General features: G+C 50.4%; 1 protein-coding gene across 4 annotated transcripts in view; it reads right to left on the reverse strand.

The window, feature by feature from the left end:
* The window catches only part of IGF2BP1 (insulin like growth factor 2 mRNA binding protein 1), a 38,617-nt gene extending 21,309 nt beyond the window's left edge, over positions 1 to 17,308 (reverse strand). For 3 of the 4 annotated variants that reach the window (XM_078066457.1, XM_036095291.2, XM_036095282.2), the window contains exons 1-2: positions 17,134 to 17,308; positions 15,876 to 15,936 (exon numbers count right to left, since the gene is read on the reverse strand). In XM_078066457.1, coding sequence (XP_077922583.1) covers positions 15,876 to 15,936; positions 17,134 to 17,308 — 236 coding nt within the window. Of the gene's footprint in view, positions 1 to 15,875; positions 15,937 to 17,127 lie in introns of all 4 variants that reach the window. The other variant, XM_078066456.1, reaches the window with a different exon arrangement.
* Between the last annotated feature and the right edge of the window lie 1,666 nt (positions 17,309 to 18,974).

The raw sequence follows: 18,974 nt of genomic DNA on the forward strand, positions 1-18,974 counted from the left end.
TGGTCTCAGGGTCTTGGGATCGAGCCCCGCCTCGGGATCCATGCTCTGTGAGGAGTCTGCTTGGGATTCTCTCTCCCTCTCCCTCTGCAACTCCCTCCCCAGCTCCTGCACTCTCGCTCACTTCTATCAAATAAATAAATAAAATCTTTATAAATTATAAAATGCTGATTGAATGTTTCCAATGCAAACTTAGCATCTGAATTGGAATAGGCTCTAAGTATAAAATACTACACACCAGATTCCTTATGACTTTGTACCCCCCTCCCAAAAAAATAAAACCTCATTATTACATTGATTCCATGTTGAATTAATAATACTTTGAATTTCTAAATTAATTTTAGAATTAATCTTTTACATTATTTTCCCTCTTTTCTGACATAGCTATTAGGACATTTTTAAAAAGAATCTAAGCAAAAAAAAGAAAAGGAAATTTACTTACATATGTGGCTGTCAATGCATTTCTACTGGATGAGGCTGGGCACTGTGCTACAGTGCAGAGCATAAGGTGATGGCGACAGGCATGCCTCCTGCTCTCAAGGAGCTGACAGTCCAGTAGGGGACCCCATTTGGTTGGGGATGGGAGAAGGGAATGGACAAGGTTAACTGGGGAGTAGGGGGGGGCTGTCCACTGCATCCCTGGCTGATCCTATTGACTCTTCAACAAGAGAGTCCCCGACCGCTGACGCTGGAGTAGAAGCACCCTCCCAAAGCTGGCTCTCCTCCCAGTTTTTTCCAGCTGGAAATCACACATCAAACGCCCTAAAGTGCCAACCCCTGCCTTTTCCGTAAGATCACCACTGACCCAGTCCTTCTTCCCCACCCTGCCTCCTTACCCCTCTAGGGTGCAGAGGTGAAGAAAGTAATTGTCCAGGAAAGCCTCCGAAGGGGGCGGGCCTGGCACGCTCCAGGCACGGCGGTAGCTGAGAAAGGGGGCGGGGCTGAAGGGGGGGAGGAGCTGGCCCAATGCCCAGGGCTCCGTGCCAGGCTGATCCAGAGGCAGGGCAGCCAGACAGGCGGGCTGTCGGGTGGGCTGATGGGCAGGGTAGGGGCTGGAAAGGAAAATATGAACCTACTGAAAGGTACAGGACTAGGCAGAGCAGACACCACCGCCCAGGTGAATGCCTGGGTGGAGGAGGGGCAACTAGAAGGCAGGGGACACCACTGCGATGTTATCTGTGGTCCCGTGAACATGGTCTTTCAAATGTATGTAGCACCCCTGCATTGTCCCACGTGTGTTCGGACTCCTGTGCTAATGCTGGGGACAAGGAGAAAGGAAAATCAAATCTCCAGGAGAGATTCTGGGATGAACCACACCCCCCCCCCACACACACACACCTTTGGAAGGCTCTGTATCATGTTTAATATGCTTCCAGCCTACCTAGAGGCAGAAAAGCAGGTGGGGGGCAGGGAGGGGTCGCTAGGCTGCTCACATGACTAAGGATGCACGCATGCGCACACCCACACAACCGCGAACCCAGCACCAGCAAGTTCCAGTCGAAGGAAATCAGATTCATACACTGAGGCGGGAGAGGGGTAAGCCCCTCGAGCCTGAGAGGTTCCTCAACAGTCACCTTCGACTGACGCCTGGAGAAACCAGGGCTCAGAAAAAAGGAAATGAGCCTTTGGTGACGCTAAGGTAGAACCGGAACTCCGCTCTCCTCCCAGGCTGGTTTATGCTCATCTCCACCAAACCTTGCTGCTTTCTCTCTGACAAGAAGTGTTAACACAGCAGAAGCTTGTATAGCCCCGATGTCAGCAGCAGGAAAAATGCCCATATTCTGTATGGCTAAGTGCATGCCAACTGGCTTTTACTGCATGCGGCTCTAATTTGGGCACAGGGTTTAACTCACACAAGAGCTAACTATACTATAATACGGCTGGATGCCTGTCAGAGAAATGTTAGCAGTGTAAAAGGATAGTCACCAAAAATTCTTGCAAGATTTCGTGTATGTTTAGGGACAGGCAAGGAAGCAAAGGTGAGACATGGAGTGGGGAAGGCGCTAACCAGTGTTAGCAAGCAAACCTCATGGATGAATACTTCACTCAATTCACTCATCTCGGAAATAAATGGTTTGACAAGACAGCCCACGTTTTTTTTCTTGCCCATCTGGGCAGCACCAGAGAGGAAGCCAAAACAGAAGCTCTGAGACAGTGTAGTTCTTTCCAGACAAATCTCAAGTCGGCCTGGGCCAACTGCCTCTCCCCCTCTCCACCTTGCTCTCTGCCTCGAATCGTGCTCTTTCACCTGAGTGGTTCTTAAGAGTGGGAGCTGGCCACGTGAGCTCTGCAGGGTGAAGTGGGAGGAAGGAGAATCTGGGTATGGGGACGTGTGGAGAAGCCTTCAGCATAAACCTAACTTGTGGGGACAAATGATAAAGAGGTGACCCAACGTGAGCCGCGCAGCCTTCCTGGTGGAGGCAGCGATGGTGTGGGATCAGAAATGAACCGCTGCAGACATCATTCGCCACCCTTCTCAGGCTAGCAGTGAGAAGCACTTCCAGCATCTTCACCGGGGGGTGGAGTGGAGAAGCTAATACACTGAGAGGAAAAGGCAGAAGGGGGGCTAGAAAGGCTATTCCTGCCCCAACCTCACCAGAGATGTTGGCTGAACTCTCACCCCCCAGTGGAGATGTCAGCATTTCTCCAGAAAGCTTACGAGCCACAGGGTCTGGCCCTCTGCGGAAAGCATCATGGGGGCAAGCCTCGGAACTAGAGAAAGGCTGAGTCTCGCCCTCAGGAGGGAACGGCAAGTTTGGAGAGCCCAGTTCAAGACAGGACTTTGCGGTGAAGCTCTCAGAAGAAAGGGTAAGGAAACTAGACCAGCCTCAAGAGAAATCAGTCTTCAACAACTCAATTCCCCACCGAGAAAACGACCCTATGGGACTTCGCGTAATTCTTGGACTCGGCAGTGTTTCCTGTGAAAGGACGCGAACGTATCCCAGTAAACATTAAAAATAATAACCGATCATCCTATTAGTGGAAAGGAGTGCTGGTCGTGTCCCTCCGCCATGAGGTTAACCAGCTCAAGGCATGGCTCCCCTCCAGCTGCCCGCGAAGACCTGTTGGTAGTCAGAAACTTCAGGAGGCTGGTGTCTGTCTCTTCCTAGTGGGGTGGGGACTTATCACAACAACTCTCCTCGGACCCGGACACCCATCCCGACTTCGGCCCTGCCTCGAGGCAGGCGCAGATGCCCTTCTGGTAGGTCCTTCTTCCCAGCCCAGGGATGGCGTCCAGGAGTTGCACCAGCACCTTCCAAGATGGTGCGGCAAGCAAGGTCTCAGACATGCCAGGAGACCCAGGGTGGCGGGCAGGGCCTTCCGCCGCGGAGGGCCGCCAGAGCGGGGGCAGGCAGGGCAACGGAGGAGAAAGAGGTGCCTGGGAAGGGCGGCAGCAGCTGAGGGTGGGGGAGGGCTGGCAGCAGCTGGGGGGAGGAGGGGAGCCCTCATGAACGGGCAATTGAGAAGGCCTGAGCAGCTGAGCGGCCGCGCTGGCGTCGCCGGGCCTGCGCCCCACGCGGGCGGCCCCTTCCCCCAGCCCCTCACCTCGCCCAGGGAAAGCTGAGCGCGCGGCCTCCCACCCCAGCCGCTGGGTGGGCCGCGTCGGCAGGGCTCCGGGAGGGGGCAGGCGATGCCCCCCGGGTCCCCGCCCCCCTTCTCTGCCGCAGGCTCGGCAGTCTAGAATGTTCTGCCGCCAGAACCCCCTCGGTACCCCGACTCATTCGGGGCCGGTCCCGCCCGGCCCAGGGGGCCCTGGGCTCCCCGGCGGGGCCCAGGAGGGGGAGGGGACAAGCGCCCCCGGGCTGCCGGGTGGGGGTGGGGACAGGACTTTGCCCTTTGTCTCTCTCTCCAGAGCCACCGGCCGAAACCCGACCCCATGAGCGAGCCAGGCAGCCAGCGAGGGGCAGGCTCCCCCTCCGGGGTCCTTTAGTAAATCCAGACCCGACCTCCCTGTGGTCAGGGCTGTGACTGAGGTGGTCCTGTGGGGGAGGGGGCTTCCCGCCTGCAAACAGGCCTGCAAGCATTTAAGTGGGAACCGGCTGGGGGTAGGGGGCCGGGAGAGGGCTGGAAGTGGGGCCGCAGAAGCTGGAGGGGAGAAAATGGCCCGGGAGGCGGCATTCCTTAGAGACCTCGGCCGGGCTGAGGGGAGGAGGCAGGACCAGGCCAGGGAGGCCTCCCACTGCGAAGGCAGGAACTGAGGCCCGGCAGTGGGCTGGGCTGGGCTGGGGGCACGGGACGCAAGGGCCTTCCGGGCCTGAAGAAAAAAGACCCTGTTCCCGGGACGTCCCGGGAGCCTCCTCAGAAAAGCTACAATCCAAGAGCCATCTTCCGCACCCCCATGCAGAGTAGGGCATTTGTCTGGGGGTGAGAAGGACCTTCTTTGTCCTCTTGGGGTGTCATCAGTTAATGATAATCATTAATAACTCACATTTGCACGGACTTTATAGAGTTTACAAAGTCCTTCTTTACACCCGCACCTCCTATGAACCTAGAACAGCGACAAGAGATTCATTTGAGCCTCTGAACCGCCAAAGAATGAGAATATTTTTTATTTCCATTCTGCAGTTCAAAAAAAAAAAAAAAAACCGGCTCAGAGAGGTTAAGTGACTAACCCAAGGTGACACTAGCCAGCAACCGTGGCTACACCATGAAGCCGGCCTGTTCCTCCTGCTTCTCAGCAAAAAGAAGGTGCCTAGGTTCTTGCTCCTCAAAAGCATACATAAGCTATGAATTATGGTTCTGTAGGCTTTGCAACAAAGGTGAATTCTTTGTCCCTTCCTGCTAAGAGGGGGAGGGGGTGGGTGGGAGAAGCATCTCAATCCCTGCCCCTCCCCCCAGCCTCCCATGTTCCCTGGGGTTGAACCCAAACAAAGGGGGGGGGGGATACCAGCCAGAGGCTCCAGCCCTGGTGCCTATCAGAATGCCAAAGGATGAATGGAGGCCCTTAAAACTCAAAATACCTAGCTCATTTCCTGGGGTTTCTGGAGATGGGGATGTTGAAGATGAGGAAACGAGGCCTGGGAAAAGATAGGGACCCCGGATCCCACAGTTTACCCATCTGGAGAGATAGCAAGCTGAGGCTGATACCTGAACTTTAACCCCACTCAAGTCCTTCTCCACTTCGCTCAGCTCCCTCTCTGTGGGTCTTTTTCTATCTAAAAACAGAATCCCCATTTCCCATCTTAGCTGTCCAGACAAGAGGAGAATTTTCTGGATTTTTTTTAACCACTGAAGATTGCCTGAAAATCCCAACAGTGAGAGGAAAATAAAATGCAAAGCAGGTATAAAACACCTGGGGAAGAAGGAGGCTCAGAACAGGGTGAAATTCATGTTAGGCATGTTTTTTATTTGCTAAACTTACTTATGCACTCCCCCCAGAAAAGCTCAAGATAAGATTCAATTTCCTCCAACTTTAGAGGATCACCTGTTCCCACCTTCTAAGAGAGCTCAGCCTCAGAGGTGGAAAGGCTTGGGTCTGAATCCCAGCACTACCACCTATTCAAGGTGCTGACCCTGGCTAAGTTACTTTACCCGCTCAGAGCTTCAGCTTCTTCTGTAGAAGGAAATCACTCGCACAGGGCTCTTTATGAGGATTCAGGGATGTGACGAGATACTCAATAAATGCTCATCTTTTGACCTGAGTCACCTCGAACAGAGCTCTGGAGCCAAGAAGATGCTCTATAAGGGAAATAAACAGGGATATCTGCCCTACCTGCCTGAGGGCCTCACTACAATGCCACCCCTCTCTTCTAGATGAACTGTCTTCCCGTCAACATCTCCCTGTCAATCCATCATGCTCTCCTTAATCCACTCCTATTTTGTCTGCCTATCCTCCAAAACACAGCTTAGCTCCCTCAAAGCCTCCCTCCTCTATTTTAGTCCCTGAGGTTGTGTGCCTCCCATTTTAATACATAGTCTCTTGGCCTCTGCTGTCCCACAGCTCTTCCTAGCTCTAAAGTGAAAATGCTGGAGGGCAGAGATTTTTATCTTGCACCTCTCTCGTGCAGCTCCCTCTCTCAACCCTTGTCTCTCTCCCCCACTCTGAAAAAGACCCAATAGTGCTAAATAAAAACCCAACAAATGATTAGTGTTAATGCAAGAGAGGGGTCAGGCAAAGACTCCTGTATTTATGGAAGGATGAAGAGGTGACCACCATGTAGGAAGGAAAAAGAAAAACTGGCAATGGTTTGAATACCACTAGAGGGGGGTGGGGCGGGGGAGTCCGTTTACCGGGTACAGTTTCGGTCCTGAAAGATGAAGAGTTCTAGAGATGAATGCAGGTGTTGGCTGCATGACAGCGTGAATGTTCTCCATAACCCAGCTGCGCGCTTAATGCTCACAGTAGTAAATGTCATGTTATGTATGCCTCACCACGTAAAATTATTTAGATATTTAAGAGGTATTTAATTAACTGAAATTATTTTAAAATACTTAAAATTATTTTTAACTTAGGGGCGCCTGGCTGGCTCAGTCGGTAGAACACACAGCTCGACCTTGGGGGTTGTTACATCAGAGCCCCAGGTTGGGCGAAGAAATTACTTAAAAATAAAATCTTATAAATTAATAAGTAAGTAGATAGATAAACAAATAATTTTTAACTTAAAAAATTTTAAAACATTTTTTTTTATTTAAAATTCTCTTAAAACACCAAGGAGCAAGTTAAAAATCTAAAAGCTCCTGGAGGAAAATGAACTGAGAAGTTGTATTTCCTTCCATCTCTAATACTAGTCTTTCACTTGTCATTCATTGTATTTCTAATACCTGGCAGAGGCGTGGCACGCAGTAGAAGACTCTGAATACATGAAAACGAGTGGATGAACATACGCAGGCGTGAGTGAACCCACTGGGAGAGGTACCAAACTTCCCAGCAAAATGCTAGCGATCACACCAAGCTGTACCATCTTTTTAAATATTTTCTTACGTGGAATTTGGTTGTAAATATGTCATTTTTAAAATCTCTCCTCCCCCCTGCAAAAATGGCTAATGTTTGAGTGGCAAAGCCCCCTCACACACACACACACACACACACACACACCCAAGCTAAAGTTGCTGACCAGGGGATGTTTTGAAGAGAGCAAAGGAACCTGAGCCTAGACAGGCTCCATTCTTCCTCTAGTTAGAAGTTTAAATTTAGCAAACTACTCATTCAAGATAGTCAGTGAGGGACAAGCATAGGAAAGTGAAAGAAAGATTATCTCAGAGAGACATAGGATGTTTGTGAAGATCGTCGTATTCCCCCTGCCTGCCTCCAGCTTATTCTGGGTGGGTATCACTCTACCCTATTCTAAAAAGCCAGCAGCAGCAGCTTTGAATCAAATGGTGATAACCATAGGCAGGAAAACCCTCTAGATCAAATTAACTACAGTGAGCCAAATCTTCCCTTCTTTTCAACAAAAAGTTGCTGGTGTGGACACTCGACATAAGGAGTCAAGAGAATATCTTCGGAATCCCGCTGTTTCCCCCCAAGCCAACATCCTCTGTCTAGTCGCTACCCAGAGCACACTGGCTGCAGGCACCAACAGCCTGGTCTGCGAAGGATCATCTCTACTCTTTAATTTCGGGGTCTGTCTCCAAATCCTGCCAAAACCAACTGCTCTATTACAGTCGGACTTCTCCTCCCAAGAAACTCAGAGACCTGGAGGAGGAAGTAGAGTAAATATTTCTAGCCCTGAACAGACATCCTCACCAAGTTTACTCCACCCGACAGCCCCCACTTTAGTTTCTGCCTCCCCTCATTTCGTCCTCTTCAGCTTCAGAATACCTCATGGGAAGTTGAGGAGCCCCAAGCAATCCTAGATGGCACTCCAGAAAAGAGGCAACACACATCATTCCACATAAACTAATTGTAAAACCCTTTATAGTAACTGATTAAAGTCACAAGCCTGTTAAATGGCCAAAAGCCACATCCGGATTGGAAGCCCTTCCTCTCCCCACCCCACTGAGAAGGTTCAATCCTCAGTCCCTAGACTGAGATTTCGAAAGGGGCAATAGGTCTGTGCGAGTGGGTGTTGTGTGCACCCTTTCAGCAGGGAGGCCCAAAGAGAGGAAGTGGGTGGCAAGATGGGCTCTCTTTCCAGTCCATGGGGCCAGGGCAAGTGAGGCCACTGGGGCTGTGCCCTCTATAAGGGGAGCAATGTATGCGGTCACCTCCTGGGCATCCAGGGATCCCCAACTCCTGAAAGGCTACTTTGTTAGCTTACCAAGAGCTGAACATCAAGGCAAACATGCCCATCTCCCACCAGGTGGGAGAAGCTGCTCTCATTTCTTCCTTCCTCTGACCCCCAAGGACTCAAAGTCCCCTTCATCCTGAATCTTTTAACACTTACCTCATTGCCAGAATTAAGGCGGTTCTTCTCTCACCAATGTCCCTGCCCTACATGCACCTTTGACGGTAGCCCCCAAGTATGAAATTTCATCTGGCCTGGGTTCATGGCACCAACAACAGAATATATGGCCCACTCCCCTAAGGAACAATCAGCAGTAGCATTCTCCACCATCTCTTCAAGTCTCTTGTCTGACAGGATGGGGTCCATAATGCAGGGGGTCTGGGAGGACTGCCCTGATGACCCTCATCTCCCTCTCCCAAAAGGAGGCTTTTCCTTTCAGCATGCAAGTTATCAGAGCACCCTACACATAAGTCCCCTTCAATATGCCTATCCATCACTGTTCCATATAAAATACATGCCAAAGTCACAGAAGGATAAACACCCTACCTACTGCCTTAGATTATGCCCCAAGCTGCCACAGTCCAAAGACAGGAGGCAGAGAGATCCGTATCTAAAACAAATAATAGCAATAATAATAGTTAATGTGTAATAACACCAGTTCAGTTACAGAAATCGAGGCTTAAGAAGATTAACTTCTGCAGTTTCAGTCACTGCCTGGCTCCAAAGCTCTTGTTTTTAAACACTGAGCTCTCCTGAGAGACCTTTCCTCCATAGTCCTAAAGAGGTTGCAGAAGGAGGCACCTAGGTTGGTCAGGAGACCCTGACCCCATAGAGCGTCCTCTCTCCTTGAGCCTCAGTAATTCAGAATGATTCCTGTCCACGCAACTCCTGCTGCCAAAGAACTCAGACCCCACAAACAACCTTTACATGGAACAACTTCTTCCTGAATCCTGATTTCTCCTCTTGGAGATTCTAACTACATCCAATCAACTAAACTATCCAATCAAATTTCACTCAGACTTAACATTTTCCATTTCAAGTGGTCAAAACATCTGGATGAAGGACTAATTTTTCAACTGAAACTAACTCAACATGAATGAAAATTGAAGTTTTCCTCACCCTTTTCCTACAGAAATATGTAGAGGGCTGACTAGAATCCACCGAACAGACGCGGTGTGGGAAAGAGGTCCTCCATTTCTGCCGTCTCCTCTCAAAGAGGGATGTCTGCACACCCCTCCCCTAAACTATAAGCAGAATTCACACCCATCCATCCTGACTGGTCCCTTATGTGCCTCTAGCCACCAAAATGCCACTTGTCTAATAATCACACTTGTCTGTAGGGGTCCTGCAAACACCTTGACATAGCAGTCAAAAATTCTTATCATCCAGCTATTTGCTCTGTATTTCATTCAAAAGCAGTTGTACTAATGGTTCACCATGCTCTGTGCTCTCTGCCATACAATCAGAACATCAAATCCTGGAAGACTGGACTTCTGCGATAGGACTGCATTTCGGGGTGGGGGGGGGTGCGGGGGGTTCTGTATACAGCCACATTTCAGTGTTTTGCAATCAGGTTTCCTCCAACTGCATTAAAATGATGAGGCCCAGACCCACTTTTCTCCTGTGATTTGCCCGTAATCCACATACATTGTATTTCAGTGGTCTGTGTTTAGGGTAAAAGCTTGTTGGAGCCTGTTGTGCCTTCGTTTTCCAACTATTTACTGCAAACCTACTAGCTGCAAACAGGCCTTACAAAGCTGGCTCAGCCTGTTCCATACGAGGATGACCCCTCCCACTCACTAAAAAAGGACAGAGCCCCCTCTGAACACAGTCTGAGGGGACACCCAAGCTCTTCTACTGGAATGGAGTTAGCAAACTGGGGGCTGAGCAGTGCCCCCCTCGGGATGGTACGTTATCACAGACACTCCCCCGGTTGGATCTTTCGCTAGCCAAATCAAATTTTTATCAGTAACCAAAAGAGCATGTACTGTCTTGAGTGCACGTTTTTTGAGACCTTTTCTTGCTTTTGTTTTGACAGGCATTTTAAAAGGTGTGGGCGAGGAGAGGAAATGTGCTCAGCACAGGTGGAAATGGTGTGCAAATCTGGCGGTTCACATGGAGTCAAACGCTGGCTGGGACCCTAAGAAACGTCTTGCAAGCCCAGTCAGTGGCCCACCGGAGGACCTGTTGTTCTCTCTTTCACCACAGGAATAAAACCCACCCTAGAACCTCTGGTTACTATTCCCCCGCTTTGTTATTGTTTCAGTCTGCCTCTGGGACATGGAGACTGGCCATTTTCTAAAGATTACTGGACCCTGTTAACTCTTCCAGCTCTATGCCCCGTTGCCAAGGGGCCTCAGCTCCGGGGAGAGGGCCACCACTATGTGCACCTCCATTTTCTCTCCACCTCTCGTCCTCTTTCCTCCTTACCCCTTCCTCTCTCCCCACCCTCCTCACCCAGCCCTCTTCACTCCGCCTTGGCCTTTAGCTTTTGCCTTCGAATGGGAAGGTCTGCAGGCAGCCGGGGCGGGAATGGGAAGGTCTGCAGGCAGCCGGGGCGCTGCAAAGGGGCTGCGCCCGCAGCCGGGGACCGCTGCACGTGGGCGAGGTCGGGGATCTGGGGCTCTCGGGAGCGGGGTGAGGCTGTCTGCCGGCGCGCCGCGGCCGGGGGGGTCTCGGGGACCCCGGGAAAGGCAGCCCTGCGGGGGAGCCCCGGGCCCGCGGGGGCGCGGGCAGGGACTGCGGGGCCGCCGGGGCCGCAGCGGGCCGGGCAGGGTCAGGGCAGCGGGGCGGGCGCGGGCTCTCCAGGAAGCGCCTCCAGCGCCGCCGCGACTTTCTCTGCTTTTTGAAAAAGAGGAAGGGAAGGCAGGCAACTCCGACAGCCCAAGGAGCCTTGCCCTACGCCCAGTCTCCCACCCGTCTTCCAAAGCTGCTGTCTGCGACCCCCTCTCCCGTGGGTCGCTGTGCGCCTCCAGCCGCTTCTCTTTAAAAGGGAAGCGGGAACTCCACCCAACCCCCATCTCTCTCTCTCTCTCTCTCTCTCTTTTTTCCCCGTCTGGAATTTCCAACCCAGGACTAACTCGTCTGATTTCTCCAGTCTCCCCTGCTGCTTTTTTTCTTCCTCTTTTCTCTCCCTAACACTCCCATCCCAAATTCTGAGCTGCACTTTCTGGAAGGCATTAGCCACATTTTAAGAACCTTTAAAGAGGATGGGGAGCGAACAAGACGGAATTCAAATCCTAACAGCTGACAAAATGTCTGTTCTTCCAACGTCTTTGGTTCATACATTTATTCTAATGACAACACCACCACCACTACCACCACCAAAAACCAACAGAGATATAACCAATGTCCACCTTCAACAAAAAGATCCCCAAATGTCACACACCACTTGCTGGTCTCCCCCCTTTTTCACTCAACTAAACCAGATCTGAAATTTTTAAAAATAATTTAAAATTGTATACTCACTAGCCTATCTCAATAGTATCTTTGTCAACTGGCTGTTACACATTAAAGTTTAGAATAAACCCTTAAAAAATAAGCCTTAAAAGTACCCAAACACATAAAAAAAGATTCAAATGACCTATATTAAGGTAATTTAAAAAGATTAGAAGCTCAGAACCCTCGAATCAAGATTCTTCCAATGGCTAATGTCATGTATTTCATCTCTAAAACATAATTATAATAATGTTTTGCTCCTTTTCCACCAAAAGCTGTGCCATTAAAATTTTACATTTGGAACAGTTAACTATACTTTGAATAAATTAGTGATGGGAATTACAATTCTTCCCCTTCTTTCCCCCAAGGTTCTCCATCTGAGAAAGCATTAGAGTAAAATTTCATCTTTCTACTCTCGGTCAGAAAATAAAGGGTTCTAGGAACCTACCACTCTTCCAATGGACAAATACCACTGTCCTTTAGGAAAGCATCTTGAAATACTGTGCACTAAATGATAACAGATTCTCTAGCAGTGAAGAAAACATAATTTATGAATTTGTAAGATCTACTTTCTAGGTGGAAACTAAAATGTTGAGTGAATTGATTTCCACTTTCCCTCCAAACAGTGCAGAAAAATGTAAGAATCAACCATTTTAAAATTTATTTAAAGGCAAAAAAACTAACCTATTATTACTAAGAAAACCTTTTACCAAAAGTATCATAAACTGTTTCTACTTTAATCTTACTGGGTGAATACAGGTCAGATGTATCTTTCAACTACAACCACTGAAGTAAAAGTGCCTGAAAATCCTCCCACTCTAGTACTTTTTACTCCTTTGTTGTTTTTTTAAGACATTCCCTTGCTTCTTAACCCCCTTACTGTAATTCATTTTCAGCCCCTCAGAACAATTTTCATTAAAGACAAGTCCATTTCTGAAGGCAAAATCTTTTTGCTTGTTTTGAAAACGTTTAGTGATCCAATTACTTCAGAGCAAATCACTTAAAATTAAAAATACTATTTTTGCCACTTATAAGACATCCCTTCACATAGATTTTTCCAAAACTGCTAACTTTAGGAAATTAAACTGTAAAATCTGAATAAAGTTTAAGCACTTTCTGAGAGTTCTCACACTTCTATGGCTCTGACACCAATTTCTTTTTTTTTTTTTTTTAATACTTGGAAAATCAAGGTAAAGTGTTTAGCCCACCTCATTTTAAGTCAGCTTAGAGAAAAGAACAACCATTAACCTGCCTAAGAAAATCAGTCTTTTAAGTCGAACACATTTCATGCAGAGAAATGCAGTACATCTCTTGCATTTTTTTCTTAACAGCAACACCTTTTATTTTGATGACAGCAGCTGACAGTAGGTATGCTATCTTTAGGTCACATTCCTCTAGAAAAAGGCACACAGTGGCAAATGAAACACAAGCTTAATTCCTTTAAAAAGCAAGTCAATTCTCAAAATAAACAAGTCTAAAATGGGACCCCCCCCTTACCTTAACTACTCTTAGGTCTCTCAAAATAAAACACATGTACAAACCTCTTCCACAACTGTTTTAAAAATGCTTTAGGCTTTTCTCCTTTGTCCTAATATTTGACAGTGAATATATACAAATTCTCAACAAAAAGCCAAAACTGTTAGCCAAAAGTCCAACACTGTCTAAGAGAGGGTTTGGGAAGGTGGAAGAAATTTAATATCATCCATTTTAAAATTTCAAATTAATGTTTTCACTTTAAATGCATGGTGCTCAGTCTCTTGGGTTCTTAAAAAGGTACAAATAGTATATCTATCAAAGAGATACAAAGTTAGAACAAAATTAATACTTCAAAAATCAGAGGATGCTAAGATAACTGCTGTAATATTACTTTTTTGTTTGATTCCCCCCTCTAAGAAACAAAAAACAACCAAACAAAAACCAGGAACACTTAGGTTGTTAGATTTTTATGAATCTCTTAGAAATGTTTAAAGTCGTAACTCATTTGGAACTGAGTGCATCAGGAAGTTACTTCTTTTCTATTTTTTTAAACAGTGGAAACAAGAGTATATACATACAAAATACATATGCACAGTCATTCATTTTGCTTAAAATGTATTAGTCATATTTAATTAACTAGTTCCTGTTCTATACATCCATGAGATTGAAAAAGCCAGTAACAGACCAACTGAATAGTTTTCAGACAGACTAAAAACACATACCACAAAGTGCTTCCTTCAAAGAACACAAAATGATAGAGCAAACTTACTTCATAAAAACAAACTCTTTTTTTAAATCCTAAAACTTCAAAAATTGATTCATTCTAGAAAAATGAAGTGCCTTCTCAACCACCCCACAAACACACACACACACACACACACACACACACACACACACACACACACAACTGACTCAGTGTTTGTGCTCAAAAAATTATTTCAGGGAAGGGGAGAACACACAAAAGATGGAATCTAATATGGATGTGGAAAGGAAGATTTTGTACCCACTCTTCTCACAAACCCCACCCCTTCCCAACTCAAAAGCGCCCTAAGTAATGCATTTTGGAGGGAACAAGAAGGAGCCTAAAAATGGCTTGAAAGCAAGCAGATGGCTTAGGGGGAAAAGATCCATAAATACAGAGCACCATGGAAATTAAAATATAAATGTTTTGGGTCCCAACTCATCACATTTTGCTATTTCTCTTGCTTTCACTTCATTCCCTTTAAAATTTAAACCATCCATAAGAGCAAAAGGAAAAAAAATCCCACGTATGTCAGAATTCCAATTATTCTGGACATTTCTCATCAACATGTTTCAAACACTCAGCTTTCAGTTCAAATACCCACAATCTTCTCAACAAATCTACTGGTGTCAGTATCTTTCTCTCAGGCCCATCTCCAGGAAATGTTTCAAAATAATAAATAAGACTTTTTTTTCTTCCTTCTGATTTTATTGCCTCTTTACTCCTAACTCTAATTGCCTTTCCAATAAGAGTATTTGAAGCACTTGAGGTTAAATCACAGGCTCTATAAACATAGTTACAAGCCATATTGATCATCTATAGATACAATAGTTCTAAGTTACTTAAAATATCTTAAGCTAAACCCACTGAACAGATTTTTATCTCACTTAAACTTTACAGTTAAACTTCACAGGCTCAAAAAAAAAAACCAAAACTATACAGAGCGACCCACCTCCACCTTCCCACCCAGAAAAGGCCAGGATTATTCCAAATGCAGCAAGTTTCCAGTTGAAATGAGGGGGAGAACACACCTAGGGAGGGGAGGGGGTAACAAGAGGATCAAAGATTTCCTGGGGGCTGCAACATGAGGGAAAATTCTGCACTGTCAACATGTTTAAATGAGAAAGCAGACAGACTCTGCCCCTATACTTTGCAGCCCAGGGTTCAATGAAAGATCTGAAATCCACCATGAATCAGATTTGGGGATAACATGATAGAGGTACCCCACTTTGCTTAAATGAGAATAGAAAGGTATTGGGACACACACACACACACACACACACACACACTATCACTCTCTCTCTCTCTCTCTCCCACTATTCATCCAGGGAGTTCTAGACCCTCCAAAGAGCCCCAGCTCACAGCCTGAACACAAAGCTCTCACCCCAGATGGTCCCCTTGTAACAATGGACTGAAGGAGTGGGGGTGGGGGGGCTCGGAAAGGATAGCACAGCCAAAGCATATTCTTTGCAAAATCCAGTTGGGAGGGGAGGATGTGTGATGTGAGGGACTAGGGGTAGGTGTCTGAAAAAAAAATGCCCTTGCCTGTTGCAGAAATATACATAAAGCACAAGCAAAAGGGCATTCTTTTGGGGACAGGAACTCATTCCACTTCCCCTTGGATGTCGAAGGAGAGCCCCCCGAATCCACTTAAGAATTATAGGATGGGTGGGGGGAATAAAAGAGAAAAGGAGGCCTGCTAGAAGTTGCAGAAACGTCCAGGAGTTGTAACTCTTCAAAGATTTTTAGCTTCCTCACAAAAATGGCCCCCCACACACCTTGAACAAATCCACAAGGTTTCTCTCCTATTGATTTTTTCCCTTTTACTTCTCCAAATACCATCTCTCAGCCCACCCCAGCCCCGGCTTATTTTTTACAAGCTGTAAACCACCCATTACAAGATCTTAGCCAATCTTCCCTCCCTGCCCCCAACATCCGGAGTGGGGGGTGGGAAGGCCCGTAATGGGTTTCTTCCACTGGAGACACTATGGACCCCTTAACACAGCCTCTAAGCGCCCCCAGGTTGCCTCCCTTCTCAAAGAGCCCTTTCCTACCTTTGTTTTTTGGGGACTGAGTGTTCAATCTCTAGGCGTTTTCCTTGCAATTCGACTTTCCCTAAAGATTTAAAAAAAAAAAAAAAAAAAGGCAATATAAGAGCTGCAACGGGGGTGTGGGGTGGGAAAAGGACCAAGAGGATAATTCAGGAGTTACTGGGATCTGAGATCTGCCTAGGAATCCAGGCAGTGGGTTCCGTGGCCAGACGCGAAACGGTCGCTCTGGGAATGGTGGAATCTATAAATTCGTTATTGTGTTTTGTTAATTTTCGGTTTGTTCTGTTATCTGAGGCTAGTTGGGTAGTGGATCGCTCTGGGAGCCCGATCTGGGAATGGGGCGACCAGGGCGTTTGTGTGGGCGGGCTGCCTACTCGGCTCCCAGAGCTGGGGAGCTGGGGCCGGGAGAGAAAGGGCTCCCCGTTGGTCCCAAAGTGTGTTGCGGGGGAGGGGTGCAGAATGAAACTTTAGTTTTCGGTCGAGCCGCGGAGCAGGGCTCCGGGCGGCGGGGCGCTCACCTGTCGGGGCCGGGGGCGAGCAGAGGCCCTGGGGGAGCGGAGCGGGGCCCCGCGGGCAGGGTCCCCCGCGGCCGCGGCGCGCGCCTCTCGGCCCAGCCTGGGCGTCTCGGGAAGCAGCATGGCGACCCGGCGCCGCCGCCGCCGCCGCGCCACCCCGCTCACGCCCCACTTTCAAATCAAAATGGCTCAAGCCCAGGCCCTGGGCGGGAGGCGGGACCCCCTTCCTCTCCGGCCCTGCCCGAAGGCTGCCGTCCCCACTGGGCACCCGGGAGATCGGGGACGGAGCGGGGACCTCTTCCCCGCCTGGAAAGGCCTAGGGTGGAGGAAAGGGAGCTGGGGGTGTTCGCGCTGGGGGGCTGGGGGGGAGGGGGTCCAGCCTCGAATAGGGAGGGGCGGGCATGGAAATAAGGCCCAGACGGGAGCCGCCTGAGTGGGGACCCCCCCACACACTACCAATGGGGCCCCCGCCCCGTCGGCGGGGGGTAGGGGCGGCCTTACTAAAGCCTCCAGCTTCTGCTCTGGGGCTGGGAGGAAGGGGTGAGGGGGTCCAGGATATTTCCGCGCGAGGGGCGAGAGGGGGGATGGAGGGGGCGTCGAAGGAGGTGGGCGGAGGGTCGATGCCGAGGCCAAGCCCCGCAGGCCGGAGCGAGAGGGGAGTTGGCGGGCAAGGAGAGAAGAGGAGCAGGTCTCCGTTGTTGGGGGATTTCGTTGTGGCTTTTCCGGGGAGGTGGGTGCACTCTTACCGGAGAAAGTTTCGATGGCTTTCATCGCCCAGTGCTCGTCGGGGCAGTCCACGAAGGCATAGCCGGACTTGACCAAGAACTGGCCGCTGTAGGAGATCTTGTGCTCCGCAAACACTTTCTCCAAGTCCGCGGGGGTCACGCTCTCGTTGAGGTTGCCGATGTACAGCTTGTTCATGGTGGCGGTCTCCGGGCGGGACGCGGTCCCTGGCAAGGCCGAGCGGGCGGGCGCGGGCGGCGAGCCTCCTAGGCCGAGAGGCGGGAGGCCGGCGGCAGCAGCCGCAAACTTTCTTTGCACCCCACCCCTGAAGTTGTCCGGAGCCCGCGGCGGGGAGGGCGGCCTGAGGGCGCGCAGAGGTCGCGGGAGAGTTCGGGGAGGCCGGGGAGAAGTGCCCGCGGCGCGCTGGGAGGCGGACGACGCGGCGCTGCTCCTTCCCTTCTGTCCGAAACCCCTCCGAGCGGGCTGGTGTGTCACGTTTCTCCGCGGCCGCCCTGGCGCCGCCTCTAAATAAAATCGACTTGAAAAAAAATGGAGCGGAAAAAAAAAAAAAAAAGGCGAAGCCACGTGGTGAAAGCCCCCACCCACCCTGCTCGGGAAGACCCCCGAAGCCTCTGGGCCCATCGGCCCTCCAGCCCGGCCCAGCCCACCAATCTCCAGCCTGGGGGCGGGGGGGCATTCAACTCACCCCCCGGGGGAAACAGGGCGGTGGGGGCTGCGTTCCCGAAGCTCTACTTGCCCCCTCCCCCTTGGCAAGAATCTGGCCCCAAGGGAGGCGCCCCGCCCCCACCCATCCCCCTACCCCGGCCCCGGCTGGGGGAGGGTGGTCGGGCCCAGAATCTCCCACCTCTTTATGGGTAAAACGTACGGTTATTTTTTATTCGTGCGGTGGCTGGGGGGAGAGTTTGCCCACCCTACCCCGGTTAACTGCTAGCGACTGACAGGCGGGGGACGGCAGAGATAGACAAAGAGAAGCTGAGGACTCTGGGGTCTTCAGGCGGGGGTCGCGCGAGCCGGTGATTTTAAAAGAAAGGCGCTTTTCCCCTAGATTTTTAAGTGAGGGGTCTCGGCCTTCCCGGCCGCAGCCCTAGGAGACTCCTCCGCCTCCGGGCAATCCAGGACCCAGGGACCCTGCGAGCGCGGGACCGGGAAGCTAGGAACACGGGGGACCGCGGCTGGGAACGAGGGATCCGCAGGAAATCATGTTTCGGGATTCCCACGGGAGAAGGGTGGCTCGCACCCGGCTTCCGCCGCCGAACGAGACCGTCTCGGGGTCTAGGGGGGAACGCGCGGCTCCGGCCCAAGCTGACCCCAGGAGAGAGGGAGGGGTGGAGAGGAGGAAGAGGAGTGGTAGCGTGAGCAGACCCGAGCGAACCGAAGGGGGAGGTCTCAGGGAGGGAGTGACCGGGTGGAGATCCGAACGCTCCCCTCCTCCCTCCCTGACGCGGGGGCAGACAGGTGGAGTCCCCTCCGTCCGCCCCACCCAGGCCGGCGACCGCAGCTTTCCCAGCGCCGGGTTCGGGTCTCGGAACTTTGTTTGGGGTGCAGCGTTCGGATCCGGGCGGGAAGGCGGGAGAGGGGCCGGGGGCGGGGGGCCGAGGGCTGAAGCCCCGCCCACGTCCCCAGGTCAGACCCGCGGGGGGAGGGGGTAATTTCCGCTCGGCGCTCGGGGAAGCGAGGGGCGGGAGCTGCGAGGAGGGGGCGGCGGCCCCTCCCCCCTCCCGTTCCTGGGGAGGGGGAAGCGGATCCGCCCTGGTCCCTTTCCTCGCCTTTGACCAACTCGCTCCGGATCCTCCGGCCCCGGGAGCCCGAGGGACGGACCCGACTGGGCAAGGGGCGACACGTG

Source organism: Halichoerus grypus, chromosome 2, assembly GCF_964656455.1.
Source record: "Halichoerus grypus chromosome 2, mHalGry1.hap1.1, whole genome shotgun sequence".
In the NCBI taxonomy this organism is placed as follows: Eukaryota; Metazoa; Chordata; class Mammalia; order Carnivora; family Phocidae; genus Halichoerus; species Halichoerus grypus.